Genomic DNA, 21,865 nt, shown 5'->3' with positions numbered 1-21,865 from the left:
TCTTCATCCCGGTGGCGTCTTCTATCTTCATCCTCACGGCACGGAGTGGATCCATGCTGAAGACATCTGGTGCGGAGCATCCTCTTCATACGGTCGCCGCCGTACACTGAATCTTCAATGCAAGGTATGCGAGTCAAAATGGAGTCCCTTGCATTCCTATTGGCTGATTTAATTTTGGAAATTCAAATCAGCCAATAGGATGAGAGCTACTGAAATCCTATTGGCTGTTCAAATCAGCCAATAGGATGAGAGCTACTGAAATTCTATTGGCTATTTAAATCAGCCAATAGAATTTCAGTAGCGGCATAGTGACGGCAATATCGGGATCGGCAGATTAGGGGTTAATAGATTTATTTAGGTGGCGGCAATATCGGGAGCGCCAGATTAAGGGTTAATAATATTATGTAGCTGTCGGCGATGTCGGGGGCAGCATATTAGGGGTGTTTATACTTAGGGTTTATGTTAGGGTGTTAGGTTTAAACATAACTTTTTTCTCCCCATAGACATCAATGGGGCTGCGTTACGGAGCTTTTCATTCCGCGCTTCAGGTGTTAGGTTTTTTTCTGGCACCTTCTCCCCATTGATGTCTATGGGGAAAGCGTGCACGAGCACGTCAAAACAGCGCTTGAATTGTGTGCGGTATGGAGCTTAAAACAACCATATCGCACTTACAAGCCGGCTGTTTCAAAACTTGTAATGGCTGCGATATAGAGGGTTAAATAAAGCAACTTTTGTTGCGTTCGTTAATTTCCCTATAGCGCGCATAACTCGTAATCTAGGTCAGTGATTTTCAACCATTTTTTTTGCCGTGGCACACTTTTTTACTTTAAAAAATCCTGTGGCACACCACCATCCCAAAATTTTAAAAAATCAAACATTGTAGCCTAATACAGAATATATATATATATATATATATACACACAAACACACTGTATGTATTGTGCTGTGATGCCATGCCTCCTATGCCATGCCTCCTACACACTATACGTGACATACTGACATTCATTCACAAACAATCATAATGATTGTCTGTGAATGAATGTCAATATGTCATGGTTGTAAATGGTGTCTGTCTGTCTGATGAGCCACATACCTCCCAATATTTCAAAATTTGAAAGAGGGACACCCCTGCACTGGGAGTAAAAAACAAGCAACATTTTAAAAATATGTCACACTGTTGTCAGTCTGCCGCGGCACACCTGAGGATCTCTCATGGCACACTAGTGTGCCACGGCACACTGGTTCAAAAACACTGATCTAGGTGACTGTCAGCAGAGAAATCCTGAAAAATAAAGAATTTACTCCCCTCAATAGATAGAGTGTTTTCTAGTCTTTTATAAGCTTTAAGTATTTTGACCTTGTCCTAATAGTTAAGACACTTCATAATAACAGGTCTAGGTAAAGGTTTACCATTTACATTATGTCTGATTAACCTAATTCTATGTAGTCTCTCAATAGTAATATTTTGTATATCTAATAAATACCTAATAAATTTGGGAGAAATATATTGCAAAACTCAAAAGATCATCTACCTTGGCTTTTAATGATTCAATTAGTTATTTCATCTTGCCTATGTCTGTTTCATGAATATTTGCCTTATCTTCAATATCTGATATTCTTTGTTCTGCCTCGGTAATACAATTTTGAATTGATTTAACTTCATTAGATAATGTGTCTAACCCTTGTCTAATTTGAATAAATTGGGGCATAAACATGTCAGTAAGTTGTTTGATTAAAGTTTCTGAGTCAGTTGGAGCAGGATTAGGTATTATCTATTATACTAGATGCTGTAAGGGTTAACATAAGACGACCAGACCCCATCTCATAATAGCACAGAACATCTCTATCTCTAGTATATAGTATATATGGCAACACATACCAAATGGTTTCCCCACAAATACTGCCCCTGCGCCCAAAGATAAATCTGGCCCTGCTATTTGGAGTACATGGGGGTACATTTGGACATAGTCTGCTGTGAGCTACATTGGAGGATAACTCCACAACATGGTGGCCTTTCATATTAGCGTTATTATCACCATAGTCTAGTATTTTCATATAGGTAGAATAAAGTTTAGGTATATTCTTCCACACCACCAAGGAGGGGCAAAGAGAGGGTCTGAACATATCACTCTGCCTCGGCAGCGGACAGAGCAAACTTAAAATATTCCATGGCCCTTACTTAAGCCAAAGTCACATGTGGGTACCCGCTACCCCTCCTAGGAACCATGCAGAGAATGAACTATTCTTAATAACGAAGGCGGTAAATTATATAGATAAGTGACCACAAAACTCTTTCAGAAGTACAGTGTAGTCCACATAGGCATATAGGCACTGATAAATATCATTGTTACTTGAGGTTGCCTATAGAACCCACTTTGCATATTTAAAAAGAACAGTAACAATGCAATGGGAAGCATTAGAGATAGTACATGGACTGGGTAATAAACAGTCATTGCATCAAATATAGTAATCCATAAACAAGGCACATGCCCAAGAAAAGCTCCAGGGAACGAAAGAATAGGGTCCGTACATGCAACTAGGGAAGATGATAGCTAAAAAGGAGGCCACTTTACATGAGTCACAAAACAAATATTTCAGGCTTTGAGGCCATCATTAAATTACAGGATTTTTAGCTCTCAATGGTAAGTCGCAGCAATGGGGGCATGTCTATCCTATGCCAGATCTATAGAGGCAGTTCCACTGTAGGTTGAGGACAAGCGGTTTTTGTTTGTAATAGTCCCTATCATGTATCCCAAACAGCCTTGCAGTGTCCATATGCTGACCGTACATAACTTTCCGTGGGTTAGTAGAGATCACATTGGAGAGGTCCACTATGGTCTTCTGCAGCTCCCACCTTATGTTATCTCCTTCCTCTGGCTTGGGTTTACATGTCGTTTGTGACACTATCTGCGGACATGGGGTATCTCTCACCTCAGTAGCTGCTTCCTGCACCCCAAGGCTGAGCAACGGACTGCGGATCAGGACACCTCTCTGTTGCGCAGCAATAATTTTATCTGCCCTCTCGCAGAACTTCCTTTCAAAGTCTGCCATAAGTTTCAAAATAATGCGCTCAACTCCTCCATGATCTGGGCCCTGTGAAAGCGTGTGATACACTACACACTTACTTGCTGAACCAAAATGGCAGTTTGCGCTAGGCGTCGTCTAGACCTTCAATCGGCTATCCTCTGTCTCCTTCCCCCTCCCGGCTGTTTGTCGCTCCAGCTTATGTCCCTTGTCTGGGCAGTAAAGTATGGGAGACCCACCGATGCGGTAAGTGTTGATGCAGAGGATGTCGCTAGAAGGTGCCAAGAGAGGTACTGCTCATGGGGCTATTACCCAAGCGACCGGTCTGACACCCATGTCCTCACCACTAATACTCTGGGTGCCCTCCGACACAAATGGCTCAGCCGTTGCACTCAATGAAAGCGGGAGGAGAGGCCACCCCTGCTGTGTCAATCCTGACCTGTAGGCCCGGTACCGTAATGTGACCGAAGTCAGCCGGCACTTGTAAGTCTCTTATTCTGAACAATTAATAGCCTAGCTGCTCTCCAGATTGCAGGCAAGTCGAAATTCTATCCTTTGAAGGCAAAATCATGGCTTTTTGCTATTTTATCTGCATATATGGCAGGAGCTATGTATAAACACATCTTCTCTAACAGCTAGCTAGCCTAGGTTTTATTTTTATTTCACAGGTCAGTTTGTATTTATTTTAACTAGGTAGACTAGTTAGTAAATAGTTATTAACTATTTACTAACTACCTAATTAAAATAAATACAAATTTACCTGAAAAATAAAACCTAACCTGCCTTACACTAAAACCTAACATTACAATAAAATAAAATAAATTAAATTAATAAAATACAATTATCTAAATTACCAAAAAAATAAACACTAAATTACACAAAATAAAAAATGAAATTATCAAAATAAAAACGAATTACTCCTAATCTAATAGCCCTATCAAACTAAAAAAGCCCCCCCAAAATAAAAAAAAAACCCTAGCCTACACTAAACTGCCAATGGCCCTTAAAAGGGCCTTTTGCGGAGCATTGCCCCAAAGAAATCAGCTCTTTTACCTGTTAAAAAAAAATACAAACACTCCCCAACAGTAAAAAACCACCACCCACCCAACCAAACCCCAACCAAACGGGTCCATCTTCAAGACATCCGGCACGGAGATCCTCTTCTTACGATCATTGCTGGAAAATGAAGTTTCCCTTTAAGTGACGTCATCCAAGATGGTGTTCCTTACATTCCGATTGGCTGACAGAATTCTATCAGCCAATAGGAATTAAAGAGGAAAAAATCATATTGGCTGTTGCAATCAGCCAATAGGATTGAGCTTTCATCCTATTGGCTGATTGGAACAGCCAATAGGATTAAAGCTCAATCCTATTGACTGATTGCAACAACCAATATGATTTTTTCCCCTTTAATTCCTATGGGCTGATAGAATTCTATCAGCCAATCGGAATGTAAGGGACGCCATTTTGGATGACGTCACTTAAAGGGAACCTTCATTTTCCAGCGGTGATCGTAAGAAGAAGATGCTCCACGCCGGATTTCTTGAAGATGGACCCGCTCCGCGCTGGATGGATGAAGATAGAAGATGCCGTCTGGATGAAGACTTCTGCCCGCTTGGATGAGGATGGATGTCCGGTCTTCAAAAACTGTAAGTGGATCGTCGGGGGTTAGTGTTTTTTTATGGGTTTATTGGGTGGGTTTTATTTTTAGCTTAGGGTTTGGGCAATGTAAAAGAGCTAAATGCCCTTTTAAGGGCAATGCCCATCCAAATGCCCTTTTCAGGGTTTTATTTGGGGGGTTTGTTTGTGTGGGTGGTGGGTTTTACTGTTGGGGGGTGTTTGCATTTTTTTAACAGGTCAAAGAGCTGATTTCTTTGGGGCAATGCCCCGCAAAAGGCCCTTTTAAGGGTCATTGGCAGTTTAGTGTAGGCTAGGGTTTTTCTTTTATTTTGGGGGGGCTTTTTTATTTTAATAGGGCTATTAGATTAGGAGTAATTCATTTTTATTTTTGATAATTTCGTTTTTTATTTTGTGTAATTTAGTGTTTATTTATTTTGTAATTTAGATAATTGTATTTTATTAATTTAATTTATTTTATTGTAATGTTAGGTTTTAATGTAAGGCAGGTTAGGTATTTTACAGGTAAATTTGTATTTATTTTAACTAGGTAGTTTGTAAATAGTTAATAACTATTTACTAACTAGTCTACCTAGTTAAAATAAATACAAACTAACCTGTGAAATAAAAATAAAACCTAAGCTAACCTAAGAGTCTTGATAAAGGCCTATCACGGGCCAAAACGCGTTGACTGATTGGTAAGCCTATTTCCTCTATTACTAACACTGTAAAAACGTTATTGCGCTATGTTGTTGTTTTTTATTTATTTCTAGGTTATTATCGGATTATCAGCATTTGAAATCTCTTTCACACTTTATACACTCCGGGAACCCCAGAGCAACAAAAATTAAGAAAATTTTTTAAACCACTTTGTGACACAACCTCTGCTACATTTGTTTATGCACTTTCACCGCTGTGTGATTCAGATACCCTTTTTTTCACGTTGTTTTCATTTTTTAATTTTTCACTACTGGATTTGAGATTTTTGTTCTTTTTGATTTTTTTACCACTTGGAACATTCATATTTTGATTTGACACGCAACACCCATCTTCTCCACATTTAGGTTCACTATACCTTTGAGGAACTGTGCAGATCGCCTTTTTAACATAAGAAGTTTTCCACACCTGTTTTTCAACGTTTTTAATTTTTAATTTTTTCTCACGCACTTTAACATTTTTTCCACTTTACCCCGCCGTGGGTTCCAATACTTTCTTTTGTCTGCAACCTATGTCATTTTATTGTTCACAACCAATGTAATTTTGGATGTTTATTGTTCTTATTGTTTTTATTTTTATTGTTTTTACTGTGTATTTTTACTGTGTATTTTTAATTTTTACATGGATCCATGATTATTTAATTATTTTTGTGTACATTGAACTGTTCATATTAAAGATCTCAGCTTTTAACTATAAGCAAACTGCCTGACAATCATCATTGTTCTCCCCTTTGCCTCCGTCAGATAGGCGCCTGGGGGATTCCACATCTATATACCTTATTATCTCCCTGGTGGTAACTAGGTGCCACCACCCTTAGGCTTATAGGGGCATAGTTGGCGCGGGACCAATAGCTTTTTTTAAAACTATAGAAGATCCCAAACTTCAGTTAGTTGTCCGTTTTCTCCTGGCCCTTGTATGGGAGATATGGTCACACGCATAAAAAAAACCAAGCACCAGACACTTGTACATCCCAGTGTGCCTCAGCGCCTAATCTGATGCCTTTTAAACAGACCCCATTCTTCAGCTGAGTAATAGGTTTAATTGATTTTATCAGCCTATTGTATGAAACATATTCCTGGCCCTTTAAGAAATACTCTTGTGTAGTGTATCTATCAACACACCTGGATCAGCAAGGCCACTAATCTTCAGCCATCATATCAGGTTGACAAAACATAGAGAACAATTTGTGATGTATTTGGCTTGTCACCTTGTACTAAATTCAGGGAGTTTATAAGGTATTCTTTAGCCAATATTTAGTGGAACACATTTGTCTCATTCACTCTCTCCTGGCACTTTATGTGGAAGGTGTAGTTTCATACATAAAGCTCTACGCAATAAGGGTTTTCACTTCCCCATAAGCTTTAGCCCCCATTCCAAAAACCTTAAACGACCCCCACTCTTTACCTAGAAAAAAAGAGCTCAGTAAATTTTACCAATCCTTTATGAGTAATATCTGCCTGGCACTTTAAGTAGATGGTCTGTTAGTGTGTCTATGTCTATGTTGACTCGTCACACAGTCTAAAGACCACTAATCATCAGCCAGCAAGTCAATCTACCAAACATGTAGTTTAAAGAGTACTTAGCTTGTGTTGAAGATGCTGTGTCCCGGCCAGAGGACAATACAGCTATTCTTTAGAGGTCCGGCCCCAGAATGAGGTATTCTGAGCTTACAGCGCGTATTTTAGCCAGTCAGTTTTCCAGTCTTAGACCGTCTGGTCCGTTTATTAAGCTGTATGCTTTCCTCCCTTTTGTGGGCTCTGCAACCCGCAGTGTATGTTGAGAAGCGGGATGTCCCAGCGAACCTTGTTCTCCCCTAGGGAAAATGCACAGTGCTTAGAGTATCGGCGTGCTCATGTCAGAAAGCTCCTGCTTGGCGTTCAGATCTCAGTGACCAGTTTTTTGCGCCTGCACCCTAGCTCCTCCCACTGGAACCCGGTGCTGAATCACTTGGTATATACATCATTATTACTATTATCATTATCAACCATTACCATTATCAAAAATTTCCCCCAATTGCCCCCCCCAAAAAGCGTACAGTTCCCTTCATAAAATAAAAAATAGTAGCATCTTTATTTTTCAATTAAAAAAACTGCACAAAACAGTTATAAGGGGTTAAAGTTAGGGGATATGGTGTGTTAGGAAAAAGAAAGGCACTGAAAAGTGCCTTTACATTGTGGTCTATGGAGCCTATGGAAGTGCACAATGCTTCCAGGCAATAAGAACGCAACATCACATTTGCGTGTGCTGGTATTACTGAGTGGAGAGCATATCACACTCACGAAAGCGCAATTTTGCACTCCACTCATAATCTAGCCCAAATTGTTTTGCCAAATCTCACTATGTATATGACAGGCATATTGAAAGTATTCTTATTATTAATTTAACAAAATTATTGGAATAGGGACAACAATTGAGACCAAGGAATTATTTTCAAAAGAAAAACTATTTAAAAAAAATGCAGATAAATTAAATTCTCTATTAAGGCCTTTGGGCTACATAGACTCTAATCTATGTATCCAAAATGCCTCCCTCTGTTTAAGATATCTTTCTCTATCACCCCCTGCTCTAGGGACATCAACATCATCAATAATTTACCAAATTCAAGAAAATGGCATGCAACAGGGGCTTGCTTATCACCTTTTCTAATGTTGGACTTATATTGATTTAAGCTTTCCCTAATTTTACGTGTCATTTCATCTATGTAAATTTTCACAAATGGGCATTTGATCAAATAAATGGCAAATGTTGATTCACAAATATAATATGATATTTATCTTCTTTTTCTGCCCATTCTATGGATGCACAAAATCATATCCCTTTAACACAGCTACATATTTCTAAAACCTTCAAAACATCTAATAGCAGACAGTACTTATGTATGTGCAAACTATATAATGTTGTTGTTAAAGGGACATTATACACTAGATTTTCTTTGCATACATGTTTTGTAGATGATCCATTTATATAGCCTATACAGCTTTTCTTTTTTAAAAAAAAAAAAAGTATAGTTTTGCTTATTTTTAAATAACATTGGGCTAATTTTCAGACTCAGGGGCGAAACTACAAGGGGTGCAGAGGTCGCAGGTGCGACTGGGCCCCTGAGGGTGGGGGCCCAGCTTAAAAAAAAAAAAAAAAAAAAGATTTTTTTTTTAAATATTTTTTTTTTTAATAAAATATGTTAACCTACCACTGCCTGCACTGATATCATGTGAGTGTGACATGACTAAAGGGGTTAGTGTTTCTGTTTTACCCATTGGTGTTTATGTGTGTGTATGGTGTGTGTGTGTGTGTGTATGTATGTGACAGTGTGTGTATTTATGCATGTATGTGTGTTTGTGTATGTTTGTGGAACCACCAAATTACTCACCTTGTTACTACAGCTACTACAGCATGGGGGGAAGTGGTAAACAGTGTCACTATACAGTACCACTATATACAGTATGGGGGGGTGGACCATGTCACTGACTACTGTGGTCACTTTATAAAGTACTGGACGGGTAGGGTCAGGCCAGCCATCTCACCGGCAGATTACAGACTGTGTCACTAACTTACTATATACAGTACTGGGGGGTTAAATAGTGTCACTATATATATATATAGTAATAGGGGGTCAGACCATCTCACAGACTGTGGGCACAGGGTACCTCCTTTTGCAGACAAGTAATCTAAAACATTTTTTTCTGTGTTAAATATATATATAAAAATGGTATTAAATTCACCTTTTTTTGGAGGAGGGAGGGGTGGTGGTGGGCCCTTCTTAGATTCTTGCACCTGGGCCCCGTGGTTTCTAGTCACGCCTCTGTTCAGACTCCTAACCAAGCCCCAAAGTTTTAGGAGAATACTGATGTATACCTATTCCAGCATGCTCCTGTTTGTGTAAAGTGTCTTTTCATATGCAGAGGGAGGGGGAGTGTCTGCTATTTCCCACTTGCAGTGGATGTTCCAGCTATCTTTTTAACAGAGCTAAACTGGGAGCTTCTAAGTAAGTTTTTAAACGGTTTTATACTGGATAAATAGATCAGTATCTGTGCATATTCTTCTTTATAGTAGTGTCTATTACATGCAGTTAAATGAAAATTGGTGTATACTGCCCCTTTAAGAAAACCCAGATGAGCAAACCGATAGCAATTAAAGTAATAATAGAACATGGGAGTATTCCCCAGAAAAACATACCATAGGCTCTATTGATAATGCACAAGATTAGATCACAATTCTGTTGCAATTTTTGTGATTCAAGTGATATGTTCAGGCACTTCTGGTCGTATGAAAATTGAATTGTGGTGCTAAAATATACCCAAACTCATATCATCTTATTTTCACATCTAGAACACACTAATAGCTGTTAGTAGGGATGGGCGAATGTGTTTATATTCAAATTCGAATGTTAGAACAAATGTTATTGTAGAAATTTGATTATCGAATGTTATTTACAGTTTTTGAATATCACTTTCGAATTCGAATATTACATTTCTAAAACACAGTTGTAGACTAAAAATACTCTTTGAAATTTGAATGCTACATTCTAATTCAAATATTACATTTATACAACACAGTTGTAGACTAGAAATACTATTTTTCAAATATTACATTTATACAACACAGTTGTAGACTAGAAATACTATTTTGAATTTGAATGTGACATTCAAATTTGAATATTACATTTATAAAACACAGTATTAGACTAGAAATATTTCAAATTCGAATGTTACATTTATACAACACAGTTGTAGACTAGAAATACTATTTTGAATTCGAATGTGACATTTGAATTAGAATATTACATTTATACAACACAGTTTTAGACTAGAAATACTATTTTGAATTTGAAAGTGACATTCGAATTTGAATGTCACATTCGAATTTGAATATTAAATTACAAATTGAATGTAATATAAAATACATAGCTAAACATTCTATAATTCGAACACATATTTTCGAATGTTATTGAAAAATACGAAAACTAAAATTTGAAAATAGAATGTTAGAATGTTATATAAACATTCGAAATTCGATTAGAACGAACGAATGTATCAAAATTCGTTTTAAATTTTGAATTTTTAGAAACATTTGCCCATCCCTAGCTGTTAGCCTTAGCAATATTCCTTTATGTTACAGCTGCCTTAACTTGTGTTCTAACATAAGTCACATGACAGGATAGATGACATTTAAATGATCTCCTGCACTCTGTGGTTATCTATAATATTTAGGTGTCAGTGGAACTGTGTTATACCTATATTAGAGAGATCCCATGACCCATCCATGCTACCTTCTGCCACATAAACACTAACCAGGATTCCATCACTCAGTTACCCCAGTCCATCATCCCCTAAGCATTCCCCCCAATAAAAACAATTATGGCACTCAAAGGCTGCCGTATACACCCTCCCAAGCACTATGACTTTATGCACAATAACACTTTACACATATTATTTTTAGTACTTAAAAACTAATATATTTTAAAAATACATCTGAAAATTATTCTAAGGGTAATATTTGTTTTAAAGGACCAGTCAACACATTAGATTTGCATAATCAACAAATGCAAGATTACAAGACAATGCAATAGCACTTAGTCTGAACTTCAAATGAGTAGTAGATTTTTTTATAACAAATGTCAAAGTTATGTATATTTCCACTCCCCTTGTACCATGTGATAGCAATCAGCCAATCACAAATGCATATATGTATAGTCTGTGAATTCCTGCACATGCTCAGTAAGATCTGGTGACTCAAAAATTGTAAATATAAAAGACTGTGCACATTTTTTTTAATGGAAGTAAATTGGAAAGTTGTTTAAAATTACATGCTGTATCTGAATTGAGGAAAATTTAATTTAACCTGAGTGTCCCTTTAAATACTTCATTGTGTCTAGCATTTATTAAGTTTAATATCTCTTTCATTTTAATTTTCCGTTCATCTCAAAGAAGAACTCCACATTGTAATGTTTTACCTTTTATTTCTTTATTTTTCTTTAGCAATGCTGGGAACTCTGGGTATTATTGTTGGTGTCACAATAACTTTGTTTATGGGCCTGGTACTTTTGGCTCTATTTGCTCTGGTGTTATGCTTACACCATCAGAGCCGAGGAAAGGACCAGGAGGCAGATGAGATGTGTAACAACAACAGGTTAGTGCTAATATAAGGAACATCTCCAGAGGACACACAGGCTCATTTTAGAGAATATCTTAACGAAGGGTCTATTGGCCTAAAAAGTATTTGGGAAAAAATGAAAATGTTATTAATGGTTAAATACCCCATTAAGGGCTATTTATAGCGGTCTCACTCGTGCGTTAACTTTACTAGAGGTAAACTTTTTACAAATTAAAAGTAAAAAGGTAGCCGGCGAGCAAAACCCAACGCATGCAAAGAGTTGAACTTCAGATATTGTGACTGCATTAAAGTATTCTTCCCCTAGACTTCAATAGAGCACAAAGAGTGAAAAAAACAACTAATACCCATACTGTATTATGTGTGTACATATGTATATACAGCTCTGGAAAAACATAATTTATACTTACCTGATACATTCTTTTCTTTCCTGGCATGGAGAGTCCACGAATCCATTAAATTACTAGTGGGAATTCAACTCCTGGCCACCAGGTGGAGGCAAAGAACACCCCAGCAAAGCTTCAAGTATCCTACGACTACCCACAATCCCGAGTCATTCAGCCGAGGAATTATGGAAAGAGAAGAAGACACAAAGGGTATAGAGTTTAGAAAACTTACAAAAAGCTGTCTTAAAAATAAGGGCGGCTTGTGGACTCTCCATGCCAGGAAAGAAAAGAATTTATCAGGTAAGTATAAATTATGTTTTCTTTCCAATGGCATGGAGAGTCCACGATTCCATTCAATTACTAGTGGGAACCAATACCAAAGCTAGAGTCCACAGAATGGAAGGGAGGGATACACAAGACAGGTAAACCTAAACGGAAGGCACCACCACTTGAAGAACTTTCCACCCAAAAGAAGCCTCAGCTGAGACAAAAACATCAAATTTTTAAAATTTGGAAAAAGTATGTAATGACCAAGTGGCTGCCTTGCAAATCTGTTTCATAGAAGCATCATTCGTAAAGGCTCAAGAGGAAGCGACAGCTCTAGTGCAGTGTGCCATAATTTTCTCTGGAGGTTGCTGTCCAGCTGTCTCATAAGCCAATCAAATAACACTTCTCAACCAGAAGGAGAGAGTAGAAGAAGTGGCCTTCTGACCTCTCCGTTTACCAGAAAAGACAACAAAAAGAGCAGAAGATTGATGTAAATATTTTGTAGCCTGTAAATAGAACCTTAAAGCATGCACAAATCCAGATTGTGCAATAACCACTCCTTCTTAGAGGAAGGATAAGGACAAAATGAAGGAACATCAATTTCTTGGTTAATAATGCGTTCCGAGACCACCTTAGGTAGAAATAATAAATTTAGTACGGAGAACCGCCTTATCCACATGACGAATAGGATAAGGAGAATCACACTGTAGAGCCGAAAGCTCCGAAACTCTACGGGCAGAGGAAATTGCCAGCAGAAATAAAACTTTCCAGGACAATAACTTGATATAAACAGAATGCATAGGCTCAAATGGAGCCTGCTACAGAACTTTAAGAACCAGATTAAGACTCCAAGGAGAAGCAATTGACCTAAACACAGGCCTGATTCTAACCAAAGCCTGCACAAAAGACTGAACATCTGGCAAGATTGCCAGACGCTTCTGCAGAAGAATTGACAGCCGAAATCTGACCCTTTAGGGTACTGACTGATAAACGCTTCTCCAGGCCCTCCTGAATAAAGGACAGAATATGTGGAATTCTCATCTGACTCCAAGAAAAACCCCAAGATCCACACCAATGAAGGTATTTACGCCATACCCTATAATAAATCTTGCGAGTTAACAGGCTTACAAGCCTGAATCATAGTCTCAATAACTTTCACAGAAAAAACCTCGTCTGGACAAGACTAAGTGTTCCATCTCCAAGCAGTCAGCTTCAGAGAGACTAAGTTCAGATGGAGGAAGGGACCCTGAAGTAGAAGATCCTTCCTCAGAGGCAATTTCCATGGGAGAAATGACAACATCCTCACTAGGTCCACAAACCAAGTTCTGCAAGGCCACGCTGGAGCTATTAGAATCACCAAAGCCTACTCCTATTTGATACGAGCTATCACCCGAGGAAGGAGGGCAAATGGAGGAAACAGATAAATTAGACCGAAATCCCATGGCACTGCCAGGACATCTACCAGAGCTGCTTGAGGATCTCTTGATCTTTGAAGGACGGGACCTTGAGAAACTTGTTGATAGACTTTAAGTCTAGAATGGGTCGAAAAGTTCCCTCCTTTTGGGAACTACAAAAAGATTTGAATAAAATCCCTGACCCTATTCTGCTAGAGGAACTGGGATAATCACTCCCAGAGAGGACAAATCCTTTACGCAGTTTAAGAAGGCATCTCCCTTTACCGGGTTTACAGATAATCTTGATAATAGGAATCTGTCCCTGGGGGGACAAGATTTGAATCCTATCCTGTATCCCTGGGAGCCTACATCCACTACCCAATGATCTGGAACGTCGTGAATCCAAGACTGCTGAAAAAAGGAAAGCCTGCCCCCTACCTGATTCAGAACTGGATCTGGGGCAGCCCCTTTATGCTGACTTAGCCTAGCAGAAGGCTTTCTGGATTGCTTACCCTTGTTCCAGGGATGGCTAGCTCTCCAAGAAGTCTTGGCTTGCTCAGATTTAGAAGACAAGGAAGATCTCTGTCCCTTGACGTTACAAAAGGAACGAAAATTAAAAGTCCGACGACCCTTGGGTCTATTCTTCTTATCCTGTGGTAAAAAAACTCACTTTCCACCAGTAACCATGGAAATGATCTCTGCCAGACCAGTACCAAATAAAGTCTTACCCTTAAAAGGTAGAGACAGAAGCTTGGATTTAGAAACCACATCCGCAAACCAAGACTTTAACCAAAAGGGCTAGTATCGCAAAACTAGTAATCTTGGCTCCCAGACTAACAACTTGCATACTGGCATCACAGATAAAAGTATTAGACAGCTTTAAAGTCTTGATCCTATCCTGAATCTCCTCTATAGTAGTTTCCTCTGAAATTAGATCAGACAAAGAGTCACACCAATAAGAGGCTGGACCAGCAACTGTCGCAATAGTAGCAACTGGTTGCCACTGCAAACCCTGATGAAGGAAAATCTTTTTTTAAATAACTCTCCAGATTCTTATCCATAGGGTCTCTAAAAGAGGAATTATCCTTGAGAGGAATAGTAGTTCTCTTGGCTAAGATAGATATAGTGCCCTCTACTCTAAGAACAGATCTCACACTGAATCAGCCACAGGAAACCTCTTTTAAACACAGGAAACGGGTTAAAAGGAACACCCGGCTTCTCACATTCCTGAGATATAATGCAAGACATGCAATCTGAAACAGATTTAGGTTTGACATAAAAAACTCTATACAGTTTATTAGCCCTTTTTAGGAGCCTCTGCAACAGTTTCAGAGTCATCCAAAGTAGCTAAAACCTCCTTAAAAGGTAAACAGAGATGCTCCAGTTTAAATCTAAAATTAACCTCCTCAGAATCTATTGTACTAGGAATTACAGATTCTGAATCAGAGATCTCGCCCTCAGAAGCTGCAGAGGAATGATCCTCACTAGATAACTGAGAAAGACTAACCAAATCAGTCTTGGAGTAATCAGAACCCATAGAAAAGTTCTTAAATTTCCTCTTCCCTTTACCAAAACTAGGTAAAGTACTTAGGGCTGCAGAAACTGCAGAAATCAACTGTGCAGCAAAATCTTTAGGCTAACAAACACTCTCAGAGACTGACTGAGAAGAACTGCAGGGCACTGCATGTGAATCTGTCAAAGACTGAAACATGTTAACAGAAGGCTGAGACAACCCCTAAACAGCATTATTCAGAGAAAAAGAAGGCTCAGATAAGGAATCCTTATCCCTTGATAATAAAACCTTATTAAGGCAAGGGGAACAAAATTGCGCAGGAGGTATAACCTGGGCATCTGCACAATAAATACATTTATCAAATGACAGAGAAAGCTTGGGATAGTCTTTCATAGTAAATAAAATAGCCCTTTATTTCCATTATATTCTTATATCAATATAAAAATTAGAATAAAATTCTAAGCATAGATAAATAATTATTAAAACTGGCACTTCTACACACCAGCCATGCTGGAGAGACTCACCCACCCGGTAACCAGGAATCCAATCCACACCAGCAGATAAATCCTGTTCAAACTGCAGATCCTAGAAAGCTGCAAACATCAGAGAGTAGCAACAGGCAGGAAAAATTATCTAATGCTACAAAATCTGGTCTGTCCCTTGAAAATCCGGCTTCCAAACAGCCAGCTAGAAACAAACTGTTCAGCTCTTAAGATGTAACACAGTGGTCACATGATCGCAAGGTGCGGTCCAACAACTTTCTTAAAGAGATATTACCCAAACTAAATAAAAGATAAACTTATGCAAACAAATCCACATAGCCAAAATTAAAAAAAAGCCTTCACATGACAGAACAGGGCCCTGAACTGCTGCCCAATAAATCCCCAACCTTTAAAAGGGATATTCAGTCCCATAAGGCTCCACCTTGTTCTCTAAGTATCTTCTTTTTTTTTTTAAACAAGGAACTTCTAAGTGCTGCATGCTTCTCACCTAGAAGGTAAAAAAGCACTTACCTGTGGATCCACTGTAGGGCAGGTACAGCAAACAGGTGCGACAGAACCCTCACTGACATAGACCTGTAGATAAAGAAAAAACAGAGTAACCAATCCTGGTTTTCTTTATAGGGGTAGCAAAAATGTTTGAATGTAAGCAAAGACTGTAACGGAAGAGTGGGTGCCCAGGCTCACTGATGGGGGGTTGGGCCCACATGGTTTCCCTTATTCTGTGTTTTGGGGCTTGCCTCTCATGCATGTATGTCAAGAACAGTGGTGTATTGCTATTTGTACAAATTATGTCACAAACCAGTGTACAAAGAAAGATTTTCACAGTCTCTGCTTAAAAGACTGATTTACCTATCTGAGCAGGTTGCTTCAAAGCAGAGAGTTAATTACCCATGGCAGTAAATCTTCTAGGAACAAAAGTGGAGGGGGTAGTCCCTATGGCTACTGGACTCACCACTCCTGGACTCACGCACTCCTGGCCTCATGGGGAGAGGGGGCAACAACCGATGAGTGAATTCAGATGTTGGCAGCCATTCATGGAACAGCACCCCACTCCCACCATGTCAACGGGGAGCAGTCGGACCACCACGATTTTGGGAAATTTGTTGATGGGACGGATCAGATCGATGAGTTCTTAAGAGATTTTGAGACCCAGTGTTGAAGATACCGTGTGCCACCCCGGGATTGAGTTTTGAGACTAAGCCCATTGTTATCTGGGAAGGCTAAAAGGACTTTGCAGACCATCCCTGGCGAGGATGGGGATGATTTGGCTATGTGAAGGCTATGATCTTGGTGCAGTATGCACTCATCTCAGAAGCTTACAGGGGCATGTTCAGGACTGAGGAAAAGTTACCCCAAGAGTCCTACGTGGAATATGGGGCTTGCATGGCCTTGTATGAGATTTAGTCGGTGGAGGGATGTGGGGTCGATAAATACCACACCCTGCTGGATTTAATGTTCCAAGAACAACTTTTGCAGCAGTGCCCCTAGGATGTCAGGGCATGGGTTTTTGACCATAAACCTAAAACCCATGTGGACGCTGCTAAGCTGGGGGATGAGTTTGTAGTTAGTTGGGCAGTAATTAACAAAAAACATGTGGCTGTGCCAGTTAAAGCAATTACAAATACCGCTCCGTGGGCACCCAAGCCAGCTGAAGCGGTGCCCCCAAAGCTGCAGAATTTAAGCACGAGTGGAGGTGTTACCATTGCAACAAAGTGGGTCACATCCAACCAGATTGTTCAGATCATGACAACTACAGGGTACCCCGTCAGGGACAAAGCACTCCATCTGTGAAGCCGGTTGCCTGTGTGTGGCTGGCACACACAGAGGAACAAAGTGCAACCGTGGCACCAACCCTGAAGAAGGCGGCAGCATAGAGATCTGTACTTGGCCCTTGGGGCCCCACAGCAGAGATGGAAGGGCATCAGGTTGCACCAGTCGGGATGCAGCCCAACGATGTCCGGTAGAAGCATCTGCGAACGGTGACGGTCCCTCCAAATTGCCAGGGTCTTTTTGGATTGGGGAGCTGGAAGAGGCATGAGGGAGGTGGGTGTATTACCTGGATTGGATGCAGAGGTTCTACTTGGCAATGATCTGGGGCATGTGACATGTGTATTTACCACAGAGCTGACTCCTGTTGCCAGTCAGCAAGGATTACCAATACAGAACCCGGCATCCCCCTACATTTGGGACCAAAAGTTCCAGAGGTCTCTGTGGAGTCCAGGCAGGTAAGCCAGAGTCATTAGAGCCCACTGACTTATCTTCCCCGTTACCTGTCCCTGTGTCCCCCAACTTAGAGACTAAGGGTGGGTGGCCAGAATTAGGGACACAGTTAAGGGATGTGGTGCGGTCTGATCCCAGTTTGAAGGGCATGAGACTTCGGGCATCCGAGTATGCCTCTACCATGGGGGTCAGACTGGTTCTTATGGCACCTGGGTTTCTTTATAGGGAGCAGACAGATGTGGGTCTAGATAGAGTCTGGACTGGTAGGCAACAGTTAGTGGTCCCCATGAAGTATCGGCATGAAGTAGCCCACTCCATACCACTAGCAGGGCCTCAGGGGGTGACTCGCACGAGAGCCCGGCTGTTGCAGCATTACTACTGGCCGGGGGCATCCAGGGCTGTGGCAGAGTTTTGCCAGTCCTGTGATGCCTGCCAGCGAGCGGGTAAAGCAGGCGATCGTTTAAAGGCACCCCTGGTCCCGTTACTGGTAATTGGGGAACCATTTCAGCGGGTAGCTATGGATTTAGTGGGACCCCTTATGATTCCCAGTTGGTCGGGCAAACGCTATATGCTCATGGTGGTGGATTTTGCCACCCGGTACCCTGAGGCTGTAGCACTTGCCTCCATAGATGCTAAGGCAGTGACTAAGGCACTATTAGTTTTTTTTACTAGAGTAGGTTTCCCTAGTGTGATCCTAACTGACCAAGAGCTGCAATTCATGAGTGAATTACTACAGTGTCTCTGAGAGGCGTGCAGGGTGAAGCATCAGCGCACGACCCCTAACCACCCCCAAACTAACGGGTTGTGTGAGTGGTTCAATGGTACCCTGAAGCAGATGCTGCCGGTTTTTATGGAGGCTGAAGGGAAGGACTGGGACATTCACCTGCAGCATTTGCTGTTTGCATACCGAGAGGTACCGCAAGAATCTACTGGGTTCTCTCCCTTTGAGCTGCTATATGGGCACAGGGTGCAGGGACCTCTGGACTTATTCAGTGAGGGATGGGAAGGGGAGACTACCACTACTGATGTGTCTGTGCTCCAGTATGTGGTAGATCTCAGAGACCGGTTGGAATCGCTTATGGGGTTGGCACAAGCTAATTTCAGGGAGGCTCAGACCATACATTCATCCCAGGTCAGCAAGTGCTTGTTCGTAAACCCACTGGGCAGAACAAACTAATGACGGCCTGGACCGTACCCAGTCCTCAAAGCGATGGATGAGTGCAACTACATTGTACAGTTAGATAGCAACACAGGAAGGACAGGGACATAAATATGCTTAAGGAGTATTTTGCACCGAGTGTGGTATCAGTGATGGCTATCTGTAGCCCACCGATGGAGGACCCGGTAAGCAATGCTCTACCTGACCTCCTAGGGGAAGCTAGGCAGGGGGGCACAGTGACCCAGGTAGAGATAGGGACCCAGCTTAGTGCACAGCAGCATGTGCAAGCGCAAGCTATGTTAGAGCAGTATAGGGCTCTTTTCACAGACAAGCCAGACAGGACGCATATTACCGATCACCCAGTAGAGACTGGTGATCAGAAACCTCTGCACAAGTGTGCCTTTCGGGTATCCACAGAGGTGAAAGGCAGTATAGAGAGGGAAGTAGAGGAGATGCTTGCCCTAGGGGTAATTAGACCGTCTCAGAGTCCTTGGGTTAGCCCGGCAGTCCTGGTACCTAAGAAGGATGGAACCATGCAGTTCTGTGTGGACTATCGGCAGCTCAATGCTCAGACAGTGTCAGATGCCTACCCCATGCCCCGCATGGATGAGCTGCTGGATGAGCTTGCAGGGGCAAGGTATCTGACTACTATGGATCTGAGCAAAGGGTACTGGCAGATTCTGCTGACCCCAGAGGCTAGGGTGAAGTCATCATTCATCACTCCAAGTGGCCTCTATGAATTTCTAGTGATGCCATTTGGATTGAGGAATGCCCCGGCTACCTTCCGACGCCTGGTCAATCGCTTATGAGAGGGGATGCAGGGGTACACTCGGGCAGACTTGGATGACATTGCTGTGTTTAGTAGTTCATGGGAGACCCATTTAGTACATGTAGCTGCGGTGCTTAAACAGATCCAAGAAGTGGGTCTGACCCTGAAACCAACCAAATGTCAAGTGGGTATGGCAGAGGTATTGTACCTAGGACACCGGGTGGGGGGGTGGGCACCTGAAGCCAGAACCAGCTAAGGTGGAAGCCCTCATTCAGTGGCCAGTGCCCAAAACAGAAATCAAGTTATGGCTTTCCTAGGCACCACAGAGTATTACATGAAATTTATGCCCCAGTATAGTGCACTGGCCAAACCCCTGACAGATCTGACCCAAAAGTGATGCCCCAGTCTGGTAGCCTGGTCTCATGCCTGTGAAATCTCCTTTGAGGTGCTGAAGACAGCACTGGCTAGCACTCCAATTCTAACCACACCGGACTACAGCAAGAAATTCTTGGTGCAGACCGATGCCTCGGACTATGGCATAGGGGCTGTGCTCAGTCAGGTGGGGGAGGAGGGGAGTGAACACCTTGTGGTGTATTTGAGCAGGAAACTGCTACCCAGAGAAGTGGCTTATGCCACTATTGAGAAGGAATGTCTGGCCATAGTGTGGGCGCTACGCAAACTGCAGCCCTATTTGTATGGCCGGACCTTCACACAGATCACAACTCCCTGAGCTGGCTGCAAAGGGTGTCTGGGGAGAACGGTAAATTGCTGCGCTGGAGTTTGACATTACAAGAATTACATTTTTCTATTCAGCACAAAAAAGCAGTGAGCATGGAAATGCGGATGGACACTCCAGACAGGACAGCCCCAATGAGCCAGTTGCCACATGCAGGGTCTGGCGAGTTAAACCGCCGAATGAGGTGGTCATAACATTGCCCTTATCTTAGGGGGGAGGTGTAAAGGAAGAGTGGGTGCTCAGGCTCACTGATGGGGGGTTGGGCCCACATGGTTTCCCTTATTCTGTGTTTTGGTGCTTGCCTCTCATGCATGTATGTCAATAACAGTGGTGTATTGCTATTTGTACAAATTATGTCACAAGCCAGTTTACAAAGAAAGATTTTCACAGTCTCTGCTTAAAAGACTGATTTACCTATCTGAGCAGGCTGCTTCAAAGCAGAGAGTTAATTACTTATGGCAGTAAATCTTCTATGGACAAAAGTGGTATCTGCTCCATTTATTTCCCTCAGATCTGGCACTTCAAAAGGCTGCATTTGTACATCCTCAGCCAGACTGACTACAATCATAGCAGGTGATCAGGGGGTGGGACTGACAGCTGTTAACAGTGATGCCCCTCTGTGTGCTGGGTTACGATTAGTTGCAAAGATCATTGCCAGGGGGCATCTTGTGAGCTGACAAGAGAGATGGGCAGTTTTCAAAACCACTTTACATGGGAAAAAAGAGAGTTATTCCAAGCTGCCTGAACTATACAGGGGTCAATTACCCAAGAGCTCTCTAAGGGTCAATAACAAGACTGTGCAAGAGGACTATTTGTATTTACCTGGATTCTACTGAAAGTGGCTGATAGAACAGGGTAGTTTTTTCTCCTAGCCCCAAATGTTCTTTCTGTATTCTGTGTACTTCTGTGTGTTTTTAGTGAATTAAGTACAATTTATTTCACCATTCGTTTTTCTCATTGAAATTATCCCAGTTAAACAATGGTATAGAGTGCTGGTCTCCCGTGACAAAGACTACCTTGCTAAAGAGAATTACATGGACACAGCATAACCCCAATCCTTGCTTGCAGGGGAAAGTACCCATTAAAGGATTAACAACTTGATTTCTTCAGACACCTTCTTCGCACATCACCTACAATGTTACACAGGCAAAGAATGACTGGGGATTGTGTGTAGTGGGAGGATACTTGAAGCTAGAGGGATATTCAAATCCTGGCCAGCAGGAGGAGGCAAAAAGCACCCCAGCATTGCTGTTAAGTATAACTTTCCTTAACCATAATCCACAGTCATTCAGCCGAACGAAAATGGAAAAAGAAAAACCACAAGGGTGAAAAGGTGCCTGAGGTTTACTCAAAAAGCTGCCAAATTGCAATAAAGAAGAGGGTGGGGTCGTGGACTCGCCATGTCTTGAAAGAATGAAATTTATCAGGTAAGCATAAATTTTGTTTTCTTTC

General features: G+C 41.3%; 1 protein-coding gene across 1 annotated transcript in view; it reads left to right on the top strand.

The window, feature by feature from the left end:
• Positions 1-21,865, top strand: part of LOC128664776 (immunoglobulin superfamily member 11-like) — a 107,542-nt gene that overhangs the window by 71,181 nt on the left and 14,496 nt on the right. The window contains exon 6 of the mRNA XM_053719582.1: positions 11,334-11,484. Within this exon, the coding sequence (XP_053575557.1) occupies positions 11,334-11,484 (151 nt within the window). The remainder of the gene's footprint in view (positions 1-11,333; positions 11,485-21,865) is intronic.

Source organism: Bombina bombina, chromosome 1, assembly GCF_027579735.1.
Source record: "Bombina bombina isolate aBomBom1 chromosome 1, aBomBom1.pri, whole genome shotgun sequence".
Classification (NCBI taxonomy): Eukaryota; Metazoa; Chordata; class Amphibia; order Anura; family Bombinatoridae; genus Bombina; species Bombina bombina.
Note: the sequence above shows the minus strand (reverse complement) of the source record. Positions and strands in the feature narration are given on the sequence as shown.